The sequence below is a fragment of the Dasypus novemcinctus genome, chromosome 24, assembly GCF_030445035.2.
Source record: "Dasypus novemcinctus isolate mDasNov1 chromosome 24, mDasNov1.1.hap2, whole genome shotgun sequence".
Classification (NCBI taxonomy): Eukaryota; Metazoa; Chordata; class Mammalia; order Cingulata; family Dasypodidae; genus Dasypus; species Dasypus novemcinctus.
The window spans coordinates 51,289,544-51,309,634 of NC_080696.1; the positions used below are offsets into that span (position 1 = coordinate 51,289,544).

At 38.3% G+C, this 20,091-nt stretch overlaps 2 protein-coding genes, 1 non-coding gene and 1 pseudogene across 6 annotated transcripts in view; 1 reads left to right on the forward strand and 3 right to left on the reverse strand.

Annotated features, from left to right (window-relative positions):
- NCOA3 (nuclear receptor coactivator 3) overlaps positions 1-20,091 on the forward strand; it is a 142,689-nt gene that overhangs the window by 53,934 nt on the left and 68,664 nt on the right. The gene's annotated exons all lie outside the window — the stretch shown is intronic.
- Positions 2,985-3,090, reverse strand: LOC111766917 (U6 spliceosomal RNA). Its single transcript, XR_002798843.1, has one exon. It is a non-coding gene; the product is annotated as a U6 spliceosomal RNA (small nuclear RNA).
- Positions 16,241-16,982, reverse strand: LOC101416074 (midkine). Its single transcript, XM_004469927.4, has one exon. It carries the CDS (start codon positions 16,936-16,938, stop codon positions 16,507-16,509), a length of 432 nt encoding a protein of 143 aa, XP_004469984.1. The 5' UTR covers positions 16,939-16,982; the 3' UTR covers positions 16,241-16,506.
- On the reverse strand, positions 18,181-19,150 carry LOC101415641 (3-hydroxyisobutyrate dehydrogenase, mitochondrial pseudogene; annotated as a pseudogene).

Below are 20,091 nucleotides of genomic sequence, written 5' to 3' on the forward strand. Positions count from 1 at the left end.
ATTTTATATTTCTTTTGGTAGTATTAAAGTGATTTTTTTTTTTTTTTTTTTTTTTTTTTGAGGTACCCAGGCCAGGGCTTGAACCTGGGACCTTGCATGTGGGAAGCTGGTACTAAAACACTGAACCACATCCATTCTCCTGAGTTGGTTTTTTGTGCTTGTTGTTTGCCTTTTTTGTTTTTAGATGTCACCAGGAACCGAACCAGGGGCCTCCCATGTAGGAAGCAGGTACTCAATGGCTTGAGCCACATCTGCTCCCTTAAAGTGATTTTGTATTTCAGAAGGTTTTGGGTGGTAGGTAAAAGGAGGAGAGGAAGAGTTTGAGAGTGTGACAGGTTATATGGCAAATAATTAGCAGTTTTAAAAATGTCTGTATAAGGTTAGAATTGAATCTAGAAATAAAAACCAGGGGACTATTTAGAAATTGATTTGGAATATCTTGAACATGGAATTAATGTAGAATCTAGACTTTTTTCAAAGAGGAGGCAGGGTTAAAATGCAATATTTTATTTTTCTTTGAAGTTTTCTTTTAACATCTCCCATTCTGTAGCACAGGGAAGCATTAGTTTCTATAGCTGATTCACAGCTGCATTATTCATTTTTTAAATTAGAATATAATAAGTATTATGTTCTTAGTTTACAATATAGGCTATTTGAATGAAAAGTGAAAACTAATGAAAGTTTGGTACAGCTTTTCATTCCCACCATGCAAATATTAACAGTTTTAAAAAAAACTCAGATTGTGCTTATTCTGCTGTTGCTTTTTTTTTGTCCATAGAGATCTACTTCATTTAAAAAATGATAGCCAGAATGGATCTACTGTCGTGGAATAATAAATCAGCCCTCTATGGATTGGCTGTTAAAACGTTGCTGCAAAGAACAGCCTTTTTCTTCTATCTTTTATCCACTTGTGCAAATATTTCTATTGGAGGATGGTTTCTTCAAAGTTAAATTTCTTCATCAGAGGGATATCCTTCATTTTCTGGTATTTCAAAATTACCTTTTAGAAAGCTTTAGTTGTTTACAGACACCATTAACAGTGTCAGCTACTTTTTATACACATTTTCTTTGGATGATGATCTTATCATAGCTGCCATTTTTTGAGTGTCCACTTGTGTCAGGAATTGTCCAGGTACTTAATTTATCTCTCTCTAACCCTGATAATCCTGTAAAATAATTTTCATCCTGATTTTCAGTTGAGGAATTTGAGGGTCAGAGAAGTGAAGTAACTTGCTTAAGGCCACATTTGTAAGTGGTAGCTATGGGATTTACACTCCATCTCTGATTCCTGAAGTCTGTTTCTTCTATCCAAAAAACAGTATCTCTAATATTACTCAGGTTGAGAGGATCATCATTTGGTAGGTGCACATAAAAATTCAGAATATATATGTTTCCCTTTAAAATAATTGACATAGTCATGTAACACACAAAATATTAAGTGTCCCAGATCAGCTATAGCACAACTAGTATAGATAATGTACTTTATTGAAAAAGATGAGTATGAGTCATAATTCCTGATTCTGTTTTTAGCTGTTTGATTTTTGGACGTTGGAAATGTCTAATTCCAAGTGTTGTTGAGATTAGCTTTAGGAACCGATATATTGCCATTCTATAAACTCAGTCTGGTTTTAGAAAGGGTAATTATATTTGTGTGTATAGATACATAGTTTAGATTTGTATATATACACAAAAGTTTATTGTATTTTGTCTTCTGTATTTTAGGGCCTTTGGATGCTTTATGTTTGTGATGTTTAATATGGGATTTTAAGTGCCCTTTTACTGAAATGACTTTGATTTAGCATTATTAAAGTATTTACTACTTGTTTTCACAGATTAACTTCTCTACTAAATGTAAACATATAATTTATTTAACTAGTAATTACAATAACTAATGTTTGTAATAAGAAATTATCATTTTTTTAGTGGTTCTATGTCCTGACATTTACTTACTTTTTAGAAGTAAAAAAAAGCTCAGGGAGTGAGAAATGGTGGTGGAAAATGCTTCAACATAGAATGTAACTTTTGCTACTTGGATCTTTGCTTTCTGGGATTTTCTATCATAAAGCAACTATTTATTGAACACATAAAGAGACAATAATTTAAAAATTTAACATTTATTGAACACATAGTACATGTCCTGACACCTGAGAAATTTAGGTGCTTTATGTAAATTCTCTCATATAATCCTTAGAATAACCCCAAAAGCTCTTTTTTATGTCCATTTTAGGGTGAGGTCCTCAGATAGACTAGTCTATGTCTAAAGTTTTTAATCTACACTGTATACTGCCGTCTCATTTTTTGCTTTAGATTTCTTATTTTATGTCATTTATGACATATTTCTCTACCATACTATATACATGATTTTGTTCTTTCTGAGCAGACTAGTTTATTCATAAACTGGAATAGAGGTAATGGTCAGAGGTTTTTTTCATCTGTGTGTGATAGACTTCCAAACATCATTCTTGGAACAAAAAACTGAAGGCATGTGGTGTTTCATACTGTGACTTTTTAAGTTCTCTGTGTGTGTTTGTGCATGTGTGTGTGTATGAGAGAGAGAGAAAGAGACAAATTCTAGAAAACTGCAGTAGCTGTTTGGCATTTTTAAACTATATTTTAATCTCTTTAGTCCAAGGGACTTACACGAGAACCACAAAATATTTGATAGCTAAGTTATTGCTTCTTTTTGTGTTTCACTTTCTTTTTCTTTATTCTTGTAACTGAAAAGATAGTACAGTAAAATATTTTCTTTGGAGAGCTTCTCAAATATATATATTAGATGTAAAACCTTTTCATATATTGCTTAGTGCCTCCAGATTTATTTATATTTTTAACAAATCAATTTTATTATTACATGTTAATAAAGCATACAATTCGTCCAAAGTATACTATGAATGGTATTTAGTTGATTGTACACTTTGGAGAGCCTCTCAAATATGATATTAAATGTAAAAGGTTTTCCTATATTAAGCTCCTCCAAATTTTTTTTAAAGATGAAATTCTTCACATATTTGCATGTTGTCATTGTGCAGGGTCCATGCTAATCTTCTCTGTATTGTCCAGTTTTAGTATATGTGCTGCCAAAGTGAGCATAACCTCCACATGTGTTTTGACCTTTTTTTGTTTTTTTTTCTGAATGATTCTTTTCTCCCAAGATCTCTGGGCATCCTGTACATATTCACCTATATGTATTTTTCCTTTGCATACCTACTATGTGTTAGGTGATGTTACTACAATAGGACAAGAGACTTAGTCTCTGCCTTTAAGTGTGAGAAGAACAAGAAGAGGCAGTTACCAGGTGGTAGGTACAATAAGGATATACAAAAGTGTTATGAAACACATAGGAGGAGTGTATAACCTCAACTTAGGTTTGGGAGAATGGAGGTGGAAAAGATAAACTGAAGCGTCTGGGTAAACTTTTGGAAGGAGTGTTATAATGGAATAAGTAGGAGGTAAGGGTGTGTCAGTTGAATAGCATTCGAGCAGAGAGAGCAGCTTGTGATAAAAGGCTTGGAGAAGTTGTGTTGTATCTCTGGTCCAGACCATACTTAACTGTACTTAATGTGGCTGGATCATGAGAAACAAGATGAGGTCCTTATAAATGAGTCTAGAATGGTATTTGAACTTTATGGGTATGGAAAAGTATAAGTAGGGGCATGGAAAGATGGATTCCATGCAGAATCAGTTGCAGACTAAGTGAAGAATAAAGGTAGACTTTTGGGACAATCTAGAGAGAAGATATTATCTTTTCACTACTTACTACCAAGTATTGATAATGGGTATAGAAAGAAATGGATAGATTTGAGAGATATTAAAAACTAAGTGATACCATGGAATGATGATGGTATAGTTATATGAACTCTTAAGAGCATCTTTGTTTATCCTGTTTCCTGATTTGCTTATTATAGGGATTTAGTAAGTATTTGAATGAATAAAATAGATAATTTTGGTGATGATCAGAGTTTATTAGTTTAATATACTTCTTTTCTTAGCTCTACATATGTTTAGACATCTGGGTATTGCTGTTATTGAAAGAGATGGAATTTTCACACGTCTGTACAAAAACTTGTTGAAAGGCATTGTCAAATTACTTCCTCATATTTTCCCCTAAAATCACAGAGTAGCAGGCCTTTTAATAAAATGCAGGTCTTCTGAATGCTATCTCAGCCTTTTTGTGATATCCCCAACAATACTTTTTTCCCTGTGATGACATATCATATTTTCTTGAACTATATTAAAATTTCATACTTACCCTTTGAAGACTATTTGGTATTATTTTGTCTTCAAGATGATAAATTAAATCTATCTCCTCTCCCCCCACCCCGCCCTGGTTGTCTGTTCTCTGTGTTTATTTGCTGTGTCTTCTTCTTTGGTCCGCTTCTGTTGTCAGCAGCACTGGAATCTGTGTTTCTTTTTGTTGCGTCGTCTTGTGTCAGCTCTCCGTGTGTGTGGCGCCATTCCTGGGCAGGCTGTACTTTCTTTCGCGCTGGGCGGCTCTCCTTATGGGATGCACTCCTTGTGCGTGGGGCTCCCCTGGGTGGTCAGGCAGTCCTTTCACGCATTGGCACTGCGTGTGGGCCAGCTCCACACGGGTCGGGGAGGCCTGGGGTTTGAACCGTGGACCTCCCATCTGGTAGATGGACGTCCTAACCACTGGGCCAAGTCCGCTTCCTGATAAATTAAATCTTAACTCTTAGCCCTAATTGGTATTTTTTGAGAAATGGGACTAAACTGACAGAATTGGTTGTAATTTTCAAAACTAATCATGGAACAAATTGAGAATATGAATGAGCAACCAGGAAGGATCAGAAAGAGAGGGAAAAATGTTCTTCAGATTGGGATATGTGAGGTCTGTGAGTTAATTTGCTCTAATCCATTGCTGTGAAAAGTGTGGTCTGCTTTCTAGCGGCATCCTTATCATCTGGGAGATATTTGAAGTACAAATTTGTGATTCTACTCCAGGCTTATTAATGGCAATCTAAGGGGGTGAGGCCTAGGAATTTGTTTAATTAACCCTCATTTCTGCTCTCCAAATTTTGAGAAGAGGGTTCTGATTCTGGTTGAACCTTGTCACCAGATAGTGGTTTTCTGGACCCAAGTTTCCTTAGTAGGAAAAAAATAGCAAATGGGACTAAACTTCTAATATCCCTTGGTTACGTATCAGAAAATCTTAGTTTTAGATAGTTTTTTAAAAAAAGATTTATTTATTTCTCTCCCCTCCCCCTGCCCCCACCCGGGTTGTCTGTTCTCTGTGTCTATTTGCTGTGTATTCTTTGTCCACTTCTTTCGTTGTCAGTGGCACGGGAATCTATGTTTCTTTTTGTTGCGTCATCTTATTGTGTCAGTTCTCTGTGTATGCGGCACCATTCCTGGGCAGGCTGCACTTTCTTTCGCACTGGGCGGCTCTCCTTACGGGGCACACTCCTTGCGTGTGGGGCTCCCCTACGCGGGGGACACCCCTGCGTGGCACGGCACTCCTTGAGTGCATCAACACTGCGCATGGGCCAGCTGCACTTGGGTCAAGGAGGCCTACGGTTTGAACCGCGGATCTCCCATGTGGTAGACGGACGCCGTAACCACTGGACCAAGTCCGCCGCCAGTTTTAGGTAGTTTTTGGATACCTGTTTTCTGCCTGTGTCCCACTTCCGCCCCAAATTGCAAAATAGTTGCTGTTGGGTAATTTTAGAATTGAATTTTTACCATTACAATGATTAATACACTTAAAATTTGGGGAGAATATAGTAGAAAGAGTATGAACTTGGAATCGTGGCTATTGTGAGTTCTAATTAATCCCTGTTCTATCAGTTGTGAGACACTAAACAAGTTATTTTAACCTATGTAAACTTTAGTTTTCTCATCCAAGAACAGTGCAATGCTGTGTACCCTAGGAATTTAGACGAGATCGGGCGCGTTCAGGGTGGTATGGCCGTAGACAAACCCTAGGAATTTAGAAAATGCTTGTCCCTTTCCTTTTCTTTATGATAGGATTTGATTTAAAATAATTTAGAGTTTGCTTCCCTTGTTTCCAAGTGCTGAGTTAAAATATTTGGAGTGATAAAAGGAGTAAAAGTTGCTTGGGATTAATTGTATAAAAACACAATCTTCATCTAGTAAAAATCAGATAATATGTGTTGATATCCAGATTTTCTTAATTTAGACTCCATCCTAAGGCATTGTGGGGAAACACTGGGTAAATCCTTCTGGGCAGTGTGTTTAAACATATGTATGACTGTAAATGCCACCTAACAAAATAGTTCTGGTTTTTAAAAAATGGCTTAAGTGTTTTGGTAAAAGATGTAGTTTGTTACTGAAAACATTTAAGCCAGATTATACTAGATATAAAAACTTATTAACTTATTAGAAAAAAAAAGAAAAAGAAAGGATGTAGACACTGAGGAAGAAATGGAAGAAAGTGCCTTGCCACTGTACATACAGGGCAACAGTTATTGCAATGATAGAAGGCAAAACATAAAAAACAAAACTTTTTCATTTTTTAATTTTTTGATACCCAAATTTATTTTTACTTTAATTTTCTAAATTAGTATGTATTCTATATCTAACCTTTAAACCCATCACTATATTCCATTTTACCATTAATGGAACCTGACAATACATTAGGCTTCATTTTCGAAGAAGTTTTGGATCACAGAGAGTTTCAACTATCGCAGGGGAAGAATACTGGTGTGTGGGGTGTTATTGGTGGGGGGCACATGGCTGGGAGGGAGTTCTCCAGGGCATGTATACAGGGTACATAAAAATGTTTGGATATTTTCATCGTGGTTGCAGTTAAGAATGACAACTGAGGGAGTGCTGAGTTCCTCACCAGGGGAGCTCTAACACATTCCCCAATGGGACAGCAACAATCCCCCAAGTGCAATGACTAAGACCAATAAAGAAGGATGGTCCAACAATGAAAAAAAAAAACAAACTTATTAATATAAAGATAAATAGATATTTCTAATGAGATGAATTTGAAAGGATGCAAACTCATCTGGGACAAGTTCAGTCGATTTCCTCTTTTTATGAGTATGGTTAAATCCCTATGTAAGGAGCATGTGTCCTAGGGCAGTCCTAAAAAGTCAGGTTAGATGTTAAGTAATTGGACCTGTTTATTAATGAACTCAGAGTTGTTTCATTTTTTACATAGTATTCCTTTGTTGTTGCTTTATGATAATAGTTATATTTGATAAGAAGATTGTAATTAGAAAGTTGTTTACAAGTGGCTCTTTTTTTTAAATAGTAAATATTTCATCCTTTATGGCAGAAGAAAATTTTATATATAAGTGGCTCTTAATGACCATAGTTTTTGTGTTTAAATTGTTACTATAGGACTTACAGAATTGAGTTTTGGTTGGGTTTTTACCTTAATGAATCTAACTAATGGCTGTAAATTAACCAAATATCCCGATTGGCTTAAAGTTGCTTTAGAATATTTTTATTATGGTAGGGGTTTTCACTTATCACAGATGAAATCTTAGCATATTTGACAGGTGTGTGTTATCATTGTGGACAAGTCACAGATTCAAGAGTCCTTTCTTGCCCATGAAATGAGATAACTTCCTGATAAGTTAATGTGTATTATTACTGAGATTAACAATTTTATAGTACTATAAATTATTATTGCCATATTTTCTACTTGCTTCTATGTCACTTGATGATGGAAATATTCTTTTTTTTTTTTTAGGATTTATTTACTTATTTCTCCCCCCTCCCTCTATTGTCTGCTCTCTCTGCCCATTTGCTGTGTGGTGTTCTGTGTCTGCTTGTATTCTAATTAGACGGCTCCAGGAACCAATCTCGAGACCTTCTGGAGTGGAAGAGAGGCAATCATTCTCTTGTGCCACCTCACCTCCCTGGTCTGCTGCATCTCTTATTGTCTCTCCTCTGAGTCTTTCTTTGTTGCACCATCTTACTGTGCCAGCTTTCCGCCTGGGCCAGCTCTCTGCGCGGGCTAGCACTCCTGCATGGGCCAGCACTCCTGCACGGGGCAGCACTCCTGTGCGGGGCGACCCACCACATGGGCCAGCTTGTCTTCACCAGGAGGCCCTGGGTATCGAACCCTGGACCTCTTATATGGTAGATGAGAGCCCAACTGCTTGAGCCACACCTGCTTCCCGGGAATTAAAAATTTGATGTCAGATTTATTAGTGTCTGTCTTTTGAAAGCCTGAACATACTTTTCCATTCTGTTGCTTGAAAGAATTACCTGTGTACAGACTTTTATATTGCAAAAAACCTGTACTGAAAGTGGCATTTCCTGTTTGTGTGTGTTTCGGGAAAGACGTCCATGTATAAAGTGTAAGTACCTTAGTGTTCACTTAGTACCTGCATACTTTGTCATTATTAGGAATTGTCAAGGTCGGTATTACTTTCCTTCTGTGTGAACCTCTTTCTACCCAGCTATGGTCAGATCATAAATGGAAGTAAGGAGCTACCTCTGAAGCTAATTAAAATAATATTTTCTTCCCTGATTCTTTTTCTTTTTTAAAGATTTATTTTATTTTTTATTTCTCCCCCCTGCCCCAGTTGTCTGTTCTCTGTGTCTATTTGCTGCGTGTTCTTCTTTGTCCGCTTCTGTTGTCAGCGGCACAGGAATCTGTGTTTCTTTTTGTTGCGTCATCTTGTTGTGTCAGTTCTCCGTGTGTGCAGCACCATTCCTGGGCAGGCTGCACTTTCTTTTGCGCTGGGTGGCTCTCCTTACTGGGTGCACTTTTTGTGCGTGGGGCTCCCCTACACGGGGGACACCCCTGCATGGCAGGGCACTCCTTGTGCACATCAGCATTGTGCATCAGCACTGCGCATGGGCCAGCTGCACATGGGTCTAGGAGGCCCGGGGTTTGAACCACAGACTTCCCATCTGGTAGACGGATGCCCTAACCACTGGGCCAAGTCCGCCGCCCGAAATTGCTTCTTGATATAATAGCGTTGAGGTTTCTTTGTATATTAGCAATTCTGTCGCATATTTTGGTTAGTACCTGATGTTTGTTTCTTTTTCCCACTATTTAATAGTCCTCAAATAAATACCCTTCCTTGCTGGAATAGACTTTTATTGAATAATCACTCTAATTTCCTTGGTAAAGCAAAAAACTGTTTTGTTACAGTGTAAATGCTGTGTTTAGCCAGGTACGTTTTAGGCATTTCATAAATGTTTTTGAATTGGTTAATAAAAAGTCTTTGTTTTTTTCTTATGTAGATGATATTGTAAAGCCTTAGGGACAGAAAAATCTTTAATATTGAGTAAAGTTTTTAAAAGGAGAAGTCTAAATTTATCACTGAGAACCAACATGTATGGATTAATGGCTCAGAAGATTGCATTGTCTTCCATTAAGAATTGGCCTTTTACTTTCGCTTTTGCGAGCATTGGGTAGAATTACGTACAGAATCAAGTTTGGTAAGTTTTATGCAACTCAGTTATAAAGAAATGTATTATCAAACTGGCTTGCTTAAAGTGTTTTCCAGTGGTTATCTTTCTTTGAAGTTTTCATGATTTAAAAAGATTATTCATAGTCCTATTTTTTTAGAAGACTTTTAGATTTCCAGAAAAATTGAGCAGAGTACAGAAAGTTCCCGTGCTCTCCTCCTTGCAGTTTCTCCTATTAACATCTTATATTAATGTGTACATTTGTTAAAATAAATTAATGAATGTCAATACATTATTAACCTAACATCCATTGTATACATTAAGGTTCACTCTTTGTAAGGTTCTGTTTGGACAAATTATGTATCATGTCGTGTTTCTACCATTACAACCCCTGTACTTTTTATTTTCATTCTTCTTTCCCTCCCTCTTCTGCCTTCCCTTCCAACCACATCCCCAACAACTAGCAACCACTAATCTTTTTACTGTCTCTATAGTTTTGCCTTTTTTTTTAGAATGTCATATAGTTGGAATCATACAATATATGTGGCCTTTTCATGCTGGTTTCTTTCACTTAGCCATATGCATTTAAATTTTCCCCATGTCTTTTTGTGGCTTGACGGCTCATTTATTTTTATTACTGAATAATGTCATTGTATCACAGTTTGCTTATCCATTCAACTATTGAAGTATATCTTGGTTGCTTATAGTTTTTGGTGATTATGTATAAAGCGTCTGTGAACTTTTGTGTGGGCGTAAGTTTTCAATTCAATTGAGTAAATATACAGTAGCACAACTGCTGGATTGTATGGTAAGCCTATGTTTAGGCTTGTAAGAAATTGCCAACTGTATTCCAAAGTGTATGTGTCATTTTTGCATTCTTACCAGCAGTTAATCTGAGTTCTTTTGTTCTGCATCCTCATCAGAATTTGGTTTTGTCGATTTTTAAAGTTTTAGTCATTCAAATAGGTGTGTGGCGGTATCTCTTTGTTTTAATTGCAGTTTTTTTTAGGAGGTGCTATGGATTGAACCCAGGACCTCGTACATGAGAAGCAGGCACTCAACCACTGAGCTATATCCACCCTGCTTTGCCAATTTTTAATTGGGTTGTATGTTTCCTTGTTAATTATTGTTTCTTTCTTTTTAAAAATATTTATGGTTCTTTGTATATCTTGGACACAAATACTTCATTAGATTAAAGTATTTTGCTAATATTTTCTTCCAGTCTGGCTTGTCTTGAAAAAAATTTTTCTTTTTTTGGGGTACTTGTCAGTTGAGGGACAGGAATTGAGTTTAAAATAGTAATTTTGGGATTTTGCTTCAGCTAAGGATTCTGTATTTCAAATGTAAAATAAAATTTTTATATTTTTATGTGTATAGGTAATTTATAACCCCCATACATCCCTTTAATTACTTTGTGATCATAAAAGCAAAACAAGCCAATTTTGGGGAAATTTGGACCAATATCATAGTGTGACAAAGTACTAGTAATCTCAGGGCTTAACATTTTGATGCATTTCCTAAATTTTTCTCCTCTCTCTTGTGTGTATATTTTCTATGCATTTATGTATCCTGCTTTTACATATAATTGTGAGGAACTTTCAATAATGTTTTAAAGGCTAATTCAGTTTTTATGTTTCTTTAAAATAATGCTGATGTGAACATTTGGTATCACATCTTTGTCTGCATTTCTAATACTTCCTTTGGATAGATCCTGAAAATAGATCCTCCGTCAAGGTTTTATGGCTCTTGGTGCATGTTACTTAATTGTAGAACTTTAAAAATATTTTTGGTGGCATCTCCTGTAAATTTAATTTTTATCTAAAAAATACTAAAATTTATTTACTATCCCACCACTTAAAAAAAAAGTGTAGTAAATCAAATCACTCATCAAATTTGTTTGTAGCTTTCTCTGCCTTCCCCCCAGGTATATGCAGATATATCTGTGTAGACCCATTCTGACACATTAAAACAATCATGTTATATGTTCCCTGAGAGGTTTTTTTTTGTTATTGTCTCATGGACATCTCTTTAGGTGGTTATATATGTAGATCTACTGCAGTCTTTTCCATGGCTGTGTAATATACCATTATTGGATGTCCTATATTCAACCATGTATCTATTAATTGAACAAATATACACTGAGTACTTGTCATGTGCCGGTTCCTGGGGATGTACATAAATGAACAAAACAAAAAATGAATCCTCAGGGATCTTGCATCAATGCTCATTATTTGTTTCCTATTAAAAAAATCTTATATAAGTTGTTATGTTGAATATTATTGTGTGTATCTTTTATGTTTTGATGTGTATGTACTGTATTCCTAGCCATGGCTTGTTGGGCCAAAAGAATATGTGTGTATAAAAATTACTATTTTTTTTGTCAGTGGTAACCATTTTCTTGCATTGCTTTTAAATTTCCCTAATCTTTGGAAGGGTTGTGCATATTTTCATGTGTTTATTGGCCATTTGTAGTACTGTGAATTGCCTTTTCTGATTCTTTGTCCATTTTTCCTTTTAGGTTGTCTTTTTCTTACTAATATGTAAGAGCACCTTATATGTTATGCTTTTTAATCCCTTGTCTGTTATACATTGTATTAATAGATGTTTTCTTTCAATGTTACTTGTCTTTAAATTAAAAAAAAATTTTTTCAACGTAATTTGGGACTTACAAAAAACTTGCAAGACCAATACAGATAATTCCTGGATACCCTTCACTTGTATTCTCCTATGTTAATATTTTATACATTTACTTTATATCTCTTCCATTAAAATAAAAAATATTTTTATATACACACATACACACATGGTATTGACTTAATTTTTTTCTGAACTCAGTGAGTAAGTTGCACACATCACGCCCTTTTACCCTCCAAAACACTTATGTATTTTTCCAAAACCAGGAGTTCTTTTACATTATCACAGTGCAATTTTCTAAGCCAATACTATTAATTTACCCTACAGGTATTATTCATATTTTACCAGTTGTCCCATTAATGTCCACCATAGTGAAAGAAAATCCAAAATCATGCATTTGCATATAATTGTTATGTCTCTTTAGTCTTCTTTAATGTGGGGGACAGTTTCTGATCTTTCTTTATGTTTCATGACATTGATACTTTTGGAGAGTATAGGTAATTTATTTTATAGAATCCCTTAATTTGTGCTTACTTGATGATTTCTCATGTTTAGATTCAGATTAGGCATGTTGGAAAGAAATATCATGGAAGTGATGTGTTCTTAGTGCATCTAATTGAAGGAGGTACATGCTGTTGAATAGTTCCATTACTGGTGAAGTTAACTGACCATTTGCTTGAGGCGATGTCTGCTATTTTCTCCACTATAAACTTACTTGTGGGAAGATACTGTGAAGTATCCTATGGGGTTTTAAGATTTTGAGTGTGTGGCTATGGAAATATTTTGTTAACTCCTTAAACTGTTATCCACTAGTTTGTATTCCATTGATGATTTTTGTCTGTGGAATCAATTACCATAATTGTTATCCAATGATGATTTTTCAGTTCCATCATTCCTTTTATATTTATTAGTTGGCTTTCTTCTGTAAGGAAGAACTTTCCATGTGTGTTTGTGCATTCATATTTATTGTGGACTTGTGAATTTTTTTTTTAATCACCCCCCCCTTGGGCTTGCTTGCTGTCTGTGTCCATTCACTATGTGTTCTCTGTGTGTCTGTATTTATTTTTTATTTATTCCCCCCTTGTGGCTTGCTTGTTGTCTGCTCTGTGTCCATTCGCTGCACGCTCTTCTGTGTTTTTACTTGTCTCCCTTTTTGTTGTGTCACCTTGCTGAATCAGTTCTCCACCGTGCTTGCGGGCTGGTGGCTTTCTGCTGCGTGCGGGTGAGCCTGCCTTCACAAGGAGGCTCCTGGACTTGCACCCAGGGCCTCCCGTATGGTAGATGGGAGCCCAAGTGATTGAGCCACAGTCGCTTCCCTGGGCTTAGGAATTTTTACTTTTTTCATTACATTATTATCCTTTATCATTATTATCTTGATGTTCAGATTATATCATATGATATGGCCAGTTGAGGTCATGCACTTTTAAAAAATATTTATTATTTATTTTTATTTATTCCCTCTCCCCCACCCCCCAGATGGCTCCCTCGTCTGTTCGTTGCCTGCTCATCTTCTTTAGGAGGCACCAAGAACCAAAACTAGGATCTTCCATGTGGGAGACAGTTGCCCAACTGCTTGAGCTAGTTCTGCTCCCTGCTAGTTGAGTAGTCTGCAGGTTGTGGCTGCTGGTTGTGGCATCTGCTCCTTGTGGTGTCTGCTCGTTGTGGCATCTTGCTGCTTGTGACCTCTGCTTTTTGCTGTGTCTGCTCCTTGTGGCATCTGCTTGTCTTCTTTAGGAGGCATAGGGATCCAAACCTGAGATCTCCTATGTGGGAGGCAGGTACTCAATTGCTTGAGCCACACCTGCTCCCCTGATGTCACATACTTTTTAACTTGGATTATAATATTTTTTTGTTTGTAATAACATCTACAAATGTGTGCTTTTTTTTTCCTTTTAGGAGGTACTGGAGACTGAACTTGGGACCTCATGTGCAAAGCAGGTGCTCGAGCACTGAGCTACACCTTCTCTGCAAAAGTGCTATTTTTTAATGTATTCAAATGTATTTCTCTTTTCTTTAGTCTTCTGGATTTTGTGCTTTTAGGGGAAGTTCCTTCCTACCTTAAATCTGATTACTTGTTATTGATCACCTAAGTCCATAGTTTTCCAGTCTTTGCTGCTTGCCCCTTGAGCATTGTTGGGAATAGAGAAAAAAAGTTACACAGAAGCCCATAGTAAGATGGTTGCTGTGGATAGCCATGAACAGACCCATTTAAGTATAACATTTGTTTGGAAAAAAAAATTAACCCATTGGAATGGAAATCTTTAAACATATTCAAATTTCTCTTTTTATACTGTACTAAGAATATCTAACCTTTTCTTAATGATTCAGGACATGAGGAACATTTTATTTATGTATGTATGTATGTATTTTCCTTTGGGTCACACCCCTTGCACTTTAAAAAAAATTTTTAATTTCTCTGGCCCGCCCCAGTTGTCTGTTCTCTGTGACCATTTTGCTGCGTGTTCTTCTTTTTGTCTGCTTCTGTTGTTGTCAGCGGCACAGGAATCTGCGTTTCTTTTGTTGCGTCATCTTGCTGTGTCAGCTCTCTGTGTGTGTGGTGCCATTCCTGGATAGGCTGCACTTTCTTTCGTGCTGGGCGGCTCTCCTTACGGGGCTTACTCCTTGCAAGTGGGGCTCCTCTACAAAGGGGACACTCCTGCGTGGCACGGCACTCCTTGTGTGCATCAGCACTGCGTGGGCCAGCTGCACACGGGTCAAGGAGGCCCGGGGTTTGAACCGCGGACCTTCCATGTGGTAGATGGACACCCTAACCACTGGGCCAAGTCCTCTTCCCTCTTCCCTGATTCTTGACAATGTGGCTACTTATTTGTGCTTTTTGTTTTTAATCTAAAACATCAAAATACTACATCAAAATACTTTGCAATTTTACAAGTTAAATTGCTTCTTTTTTTTTTTTAAGGATTTATTCATTCATTCATTCATTCATTCATTTATTTATTTATCCCCCCCCCCCCCCGTTGTCTGTTCTCTGTGTCTACTGTGTCTTTTTCTTTGTCCACTTCTGTTACATGGGAATCTGTGTTTCTTTTTGTTGCATCATCTTTTGTGTCAGTTCTCCGTGTGTGCGGCACCATTTCTGGGCAGGCTGCACTGCGCATGGGCCAGCTTCACACAGGTCAAGGAGGCCCAGGATTTGAACCGCAGACCTCCCATGTGGTAGACGGACGCCCTAACCACTGGGCCAAGTCAGCTTCCCCCCTTGCACTTCTTGAATCAAATGGGATGATGTATTTCTCTCTTGGCTAAATGACTCTAGAGTCTTGATCAGTATTATTTAACTTTTATTGTATTTTTTCCATTTTCCTTCAGTGGTTGGTTGCTAGTCTATTAGCTATACTTACTGTTTTTAATACTTTATTGCTTCTAGTAGTCTTTCCCCTCTAATTTGCTGTGGACTTGGGAAATCAGATACAGAGAAATTCATTTTTAAAGATTAATTTTAGTTATTATTCCACACCCCCCCCCCCCATTGTTTGTGCTCGCTCTCTGTTCTCTGTGTCTGTTCATTATGTGCTCTGTCTGTTCATCTTCTTTTTAGGAGCACTGGGAACCGAACCTGGGACCTCCCTTGTGGGAAGGAGATGCCAATCACTTGAGCTCCCTCCGCTCCCTCCTTGTGCTTCCTCATTGTGCGTCCTTGTTCTGTCTCCCCTTCATGCCAGCTTGCTGTCCTGCTTGTCGTCTTTATGAGGCATTGGGAACCAAACCCGGGACTTCAAATTGTGATAGGAAGGAGCCCAACTACTCGAGCCACATTTGCTTTCCAGAGTTTGGTGATGGTGGACATAAAATTTTAATAAGCTGGGTTTAAATAAGAAGAGATAAACTGAAGTGTTTGGCCCAGGGAATCTCTTGGAATGAGTGGGTGTGTCATAACATTTTTCTGCACCCAGAATTGTGACTTTCCTTGACCTGTAGGCAGTGTGCAGAGAAAGAACTTGAGGGGGGTGGGGTGTCACATAGTAATTAGGAGTGCTGAAATTTGAATCTCTTCCTTTTCCAAATTCATTGGAGTAAGCCTTGTTTTTAGTAATTCTCCCTACTGCCCCTGTGTTCCCCCCACAATCCATTTAGTTGTGGTAATACTTCCTAGAAAGTTATGTTGTATTAAACTTTTTAAAAAAGCATGCATTTAAAAAAAAATTGGCTTTGTTAAATTTAAAATTTTAAAAATGGAAGCACATTACCTTTTTTTATTTTTATTTTTTTTATTTTTATTTTTTTATTTTTTTTTATTTTTTTTTTTGGGGAAAAATGGTTTATTTGTTTCTTTGTAACTGCATCATTGCGGGGAAGAATAAAGTGGGAGAAAGAATCAAATCTCTTTGGCAGGGAGGCTCAAGTTTCCCAGAATCCCATGATCCTCCCTTCTCCAGGTGCTGGGGGTGGGATGGGGGCACGATAAAGCTAATGAATAGAAAAAGGCACTGGTGGGTTATATCTCGGGCCTGCAGGAAGGAAGGGTTGGGCCAGGCTTGGCATCAGGCGTGGCCTCTAGTCCTTTCCCTTCCCTTTTTTAGCTTTGGCCTTGGCTTTGGTCTTGGGGGTGCAGGGCTTGGTCACCCGGATGGTCTCCTGGCACTGGGCGTTGTACCGCGCCTTCTTCAGGGTGCCTTGGCGGGCTTTGGTGCCTGTGCCCCCATCACACGCCCCCCAGCTCTCAAACTTGTACTTGCAGTCCGCTCCAAACTCCTTCTTCCAGTTGCACGGCACCCTGCACCGGATACGCTGAGTCTGGGCCCCGCACGTGCCCTCGCGGAAACCCACGCCGCAGTCCTTGCTGCTGGGGGTGCAGGGCCCCCAGCTCCACTCCCCGCACTCGCTCCCCGGGCCGCCCTTCTTCACCTTGTCTTTCTTTTTGGCCACCGCGGAGGTGAGCGCCAGCAGGGCGAGGAGGGCGAGGAGGAGGAAGCCTCGGTGCTGCATCTCGCTCGCTGCCTGCTCTGCTTCGCTCCCTCCCGCGCCAGGCCGGTCCTCACATTACCTTTTTTTAAAGGTCTATTTTATTTATTTCTCTCCCCTTCCCCCCATTGTCTGCTCTCCGTGTCCATTTGCTGTGTGCTCTTCTGTGTCTGCTTGTGTTATCCGGTGGCACTGGGAAACTACGTCTCTTTTTGTTATGTCATCTTGCTGTGTCAGCTCTCTATGTGTGTGGCGCTACTCCTTGGTGGGCTGTGCTTTTTTCATGTGGGGCGGCTCTCTTTGTGGGGTGCACACCTTGCGCATGGGGCACCCCTATGCGGGGGCACCCCTGTGTGTCAGGGTACTCCTTGTGCGAGGCAGTACTGCATGTGGGCCAGCTCTCCACACGGGTCAGGAAGCCCTGAGGATCGAATCCCGGATCCTCCATAAGGTAGACAGATGCTCTATCAGTTGAGCCACGTCCTCTTCCCTACTTTTTAAAAATTATCAGCATAGAAACTTATTTGAATTCAAAATAATGTGGCTTTATTTAGAATACTATAATAGTCATCTAAAGTATCATTGTTGGCTCTGAACAGGTCTAAATATGTCATTCATTTGAAGTCCAAAAATAAGTAGTAAGAATGTACAAGGAAACGCAAGTTTACTGAGCACTGGGAGTTGTAACAAGAGGAACACACACTAAGATACTATAATGGAGTCCAAATTATAAAGCACATAGCAACAAGCTCGTTTGCTTTATCTGCTCTCTCGAAAATAAGTTAGCAAATGTCAGTAACAAGACTATCACCATCTTGTCAACAGTACAAGCTTCCCGAGGGATGCAGGGAGTAATTTGCTAGATTTCCTTACTCTAATTTCTTTCCTCACATCAGTTTCTTTTCTTTCATTTAAGATAGGGTTTATCTTGTTGAAAAGATATTTGGGTTTATTTGTAAAATGGAGTATATAATATCCCAATTGAAGTATTATTTCAGTGATTTAGTCGAATATGCTTAAAAAGGTCAATCAGCTGGTTAGTGGCTTGCAGAGAAAAAAAAATCAGTTAACTTGTATTTGCTAAATATGCTAAAAGAATAAGCAGTTAAAAATGGGTGAAAAATTCTAGGGTTGACTGTGAGCTAGACAATCAAAAGCAGCCTGATGGGTGACCTTTGATTAAACCCATTAACTTGTGGAGTGAGCTATAAGGAAGCTCCAGGATAATAGTTTGGTTTCCAGCAGTGCCCATGGCTGAGGACAAACTCAGAACGTCTCCTTCTCTCATAGAAACTGGAACACAGATGCGAAGTCTTTCTTTGAGTAGCCTTTTGCACACATTTATCCTGTAGATCTGTTGGGCCAGACTGCCCGGAAGGATTGGGCTCTTTGTGTTGGTAGCAGAATCTTGTGCTAATCCCAGATCCTTGGCTACGAGTGTTATTCTAAATCTATTCTGATAATTATTAGCTGAGGGAACTTCATCCATCGTCCCGATACAGGATGGTGTTGCTTGATCAACACCATCCTGGGCTTGTATTTAAGAGTTTTAGCCAATAGTTTTGGGTCAAGCCCTAGCCTGATTCCAAGATTCATAGCTTCAGCAGTTCCAGTCATACTAATAGCTAACAACATGTTGCAGATCTTTGCAGCCTGCCCAGTTCCTACATTTCCACAGTACAGCACATTGAGCAGTAGCAAATTCTTCTTCCCCTCTTCCCACTGTAAATGTGAGGTTCCCAGACTAAGCAGCTCCACACTGCCAGAAACAGGGGTATCCATGAAAACTGCCATTTTCTCAATTTTGGCCAATTCTTTTGAAACTGTGGGATCAATAGTACTGGAATCTATTCATAACGAGCCTTTCTTCACTTTCCTTAGAATTCCATTTGCTCCAGAATAAACTTCAATTGCACTGATACTTGTGGGCAGCATTGTAAGAATTCTGTCTGCTTTTTCAGCTACGTCTGCTGGGAAAGACACTACCTGTTCACCTCGTTCTTGAAACTCTTTCTATGTCAGGGAAGACACCATAAATAATGACTGGGTTGCCATGTGTCATGAAATTTTGGCCATTGGATTCCCCATGTTGCCCAGTCCAGTGAATCCAACTGGAGTCTTAGAAGCCATTAACCTTAGAACACACCGCTACAAGACTGGCCGTAGTTAGCTGCTGCTGGCCATTCCAGTACTGGAAGCTGGAGGCAGCTCCTTGGAGCCATAAAGACATTGCCATGCTGCCCCCATCCTGCCTCCCTGCAATAATAGCACATTACTTTTTAGGCAGATAATCTAGCACATAATTTTCAAGTTCTCACCAGTCCGCAGTCTGAGTCCCAAACTGGGAATAGGAAGAATGTTAAAACTGTTAGATTAATAAAATAAGTAATTGATTAATAATACCAGTAGATCATGAAATTTACTACCATTTACAATGCTATCTGCCTGGGAAACTCTGATTGTGTGTTTCCTTTCAGATATCAAATTAAATGTCATGTTCTCAGAGAGCCCTTTCCTGATCGGATATTACCTCTGTCTTTCTATTCTCCCTCCTTTTCTGCTTTTCTGTATTTAACCCTACTTATTTTCTTTATGGCACTTATTACTCTGTTTATTTATTTATGGTCTGTGAATATCTAATCAAATGTAAGCCCAATATAATGTTAACCTTTGTACATTTTTAGGATTTATCCCTTCATGTCCTTTTGTACTCTTCTGAATACCTTGCCATACCCAGGAACTAGGTTCTCATATTTCATAGACTTCTATAAGGGTACAAGCCTCGTCTGTCTTGTTTACCCTGTATCTACAGAACCTAGAATAGCCATAAGTGTAAAATGTAGTATACTTTTAGTAAACATTTGTAATATGAATGGGTGACTTATAGTTACCATGTGCCAGGTACTGTAACGGCATAACATTGGTAAGCATATGACACATTTATATACAGAGCATAATTACCAGCTTACATTGGTTTAGAACTTGATATTTTTTAAATGGAATTTTACAGTTTGGGATGGCTAATCTATCCAGCTTGATGCCATAGGAAAAAATATTTTTAAGCACACACTTATTCTGTGAATCTTAGAGTGGTTCTCAAACTTGTGTTTGTGAACCACTCTGTCATAGCAAGACTTGCAGGCCCGTTTTGTTTGCTCTTCTTATTTTATCGTCAGC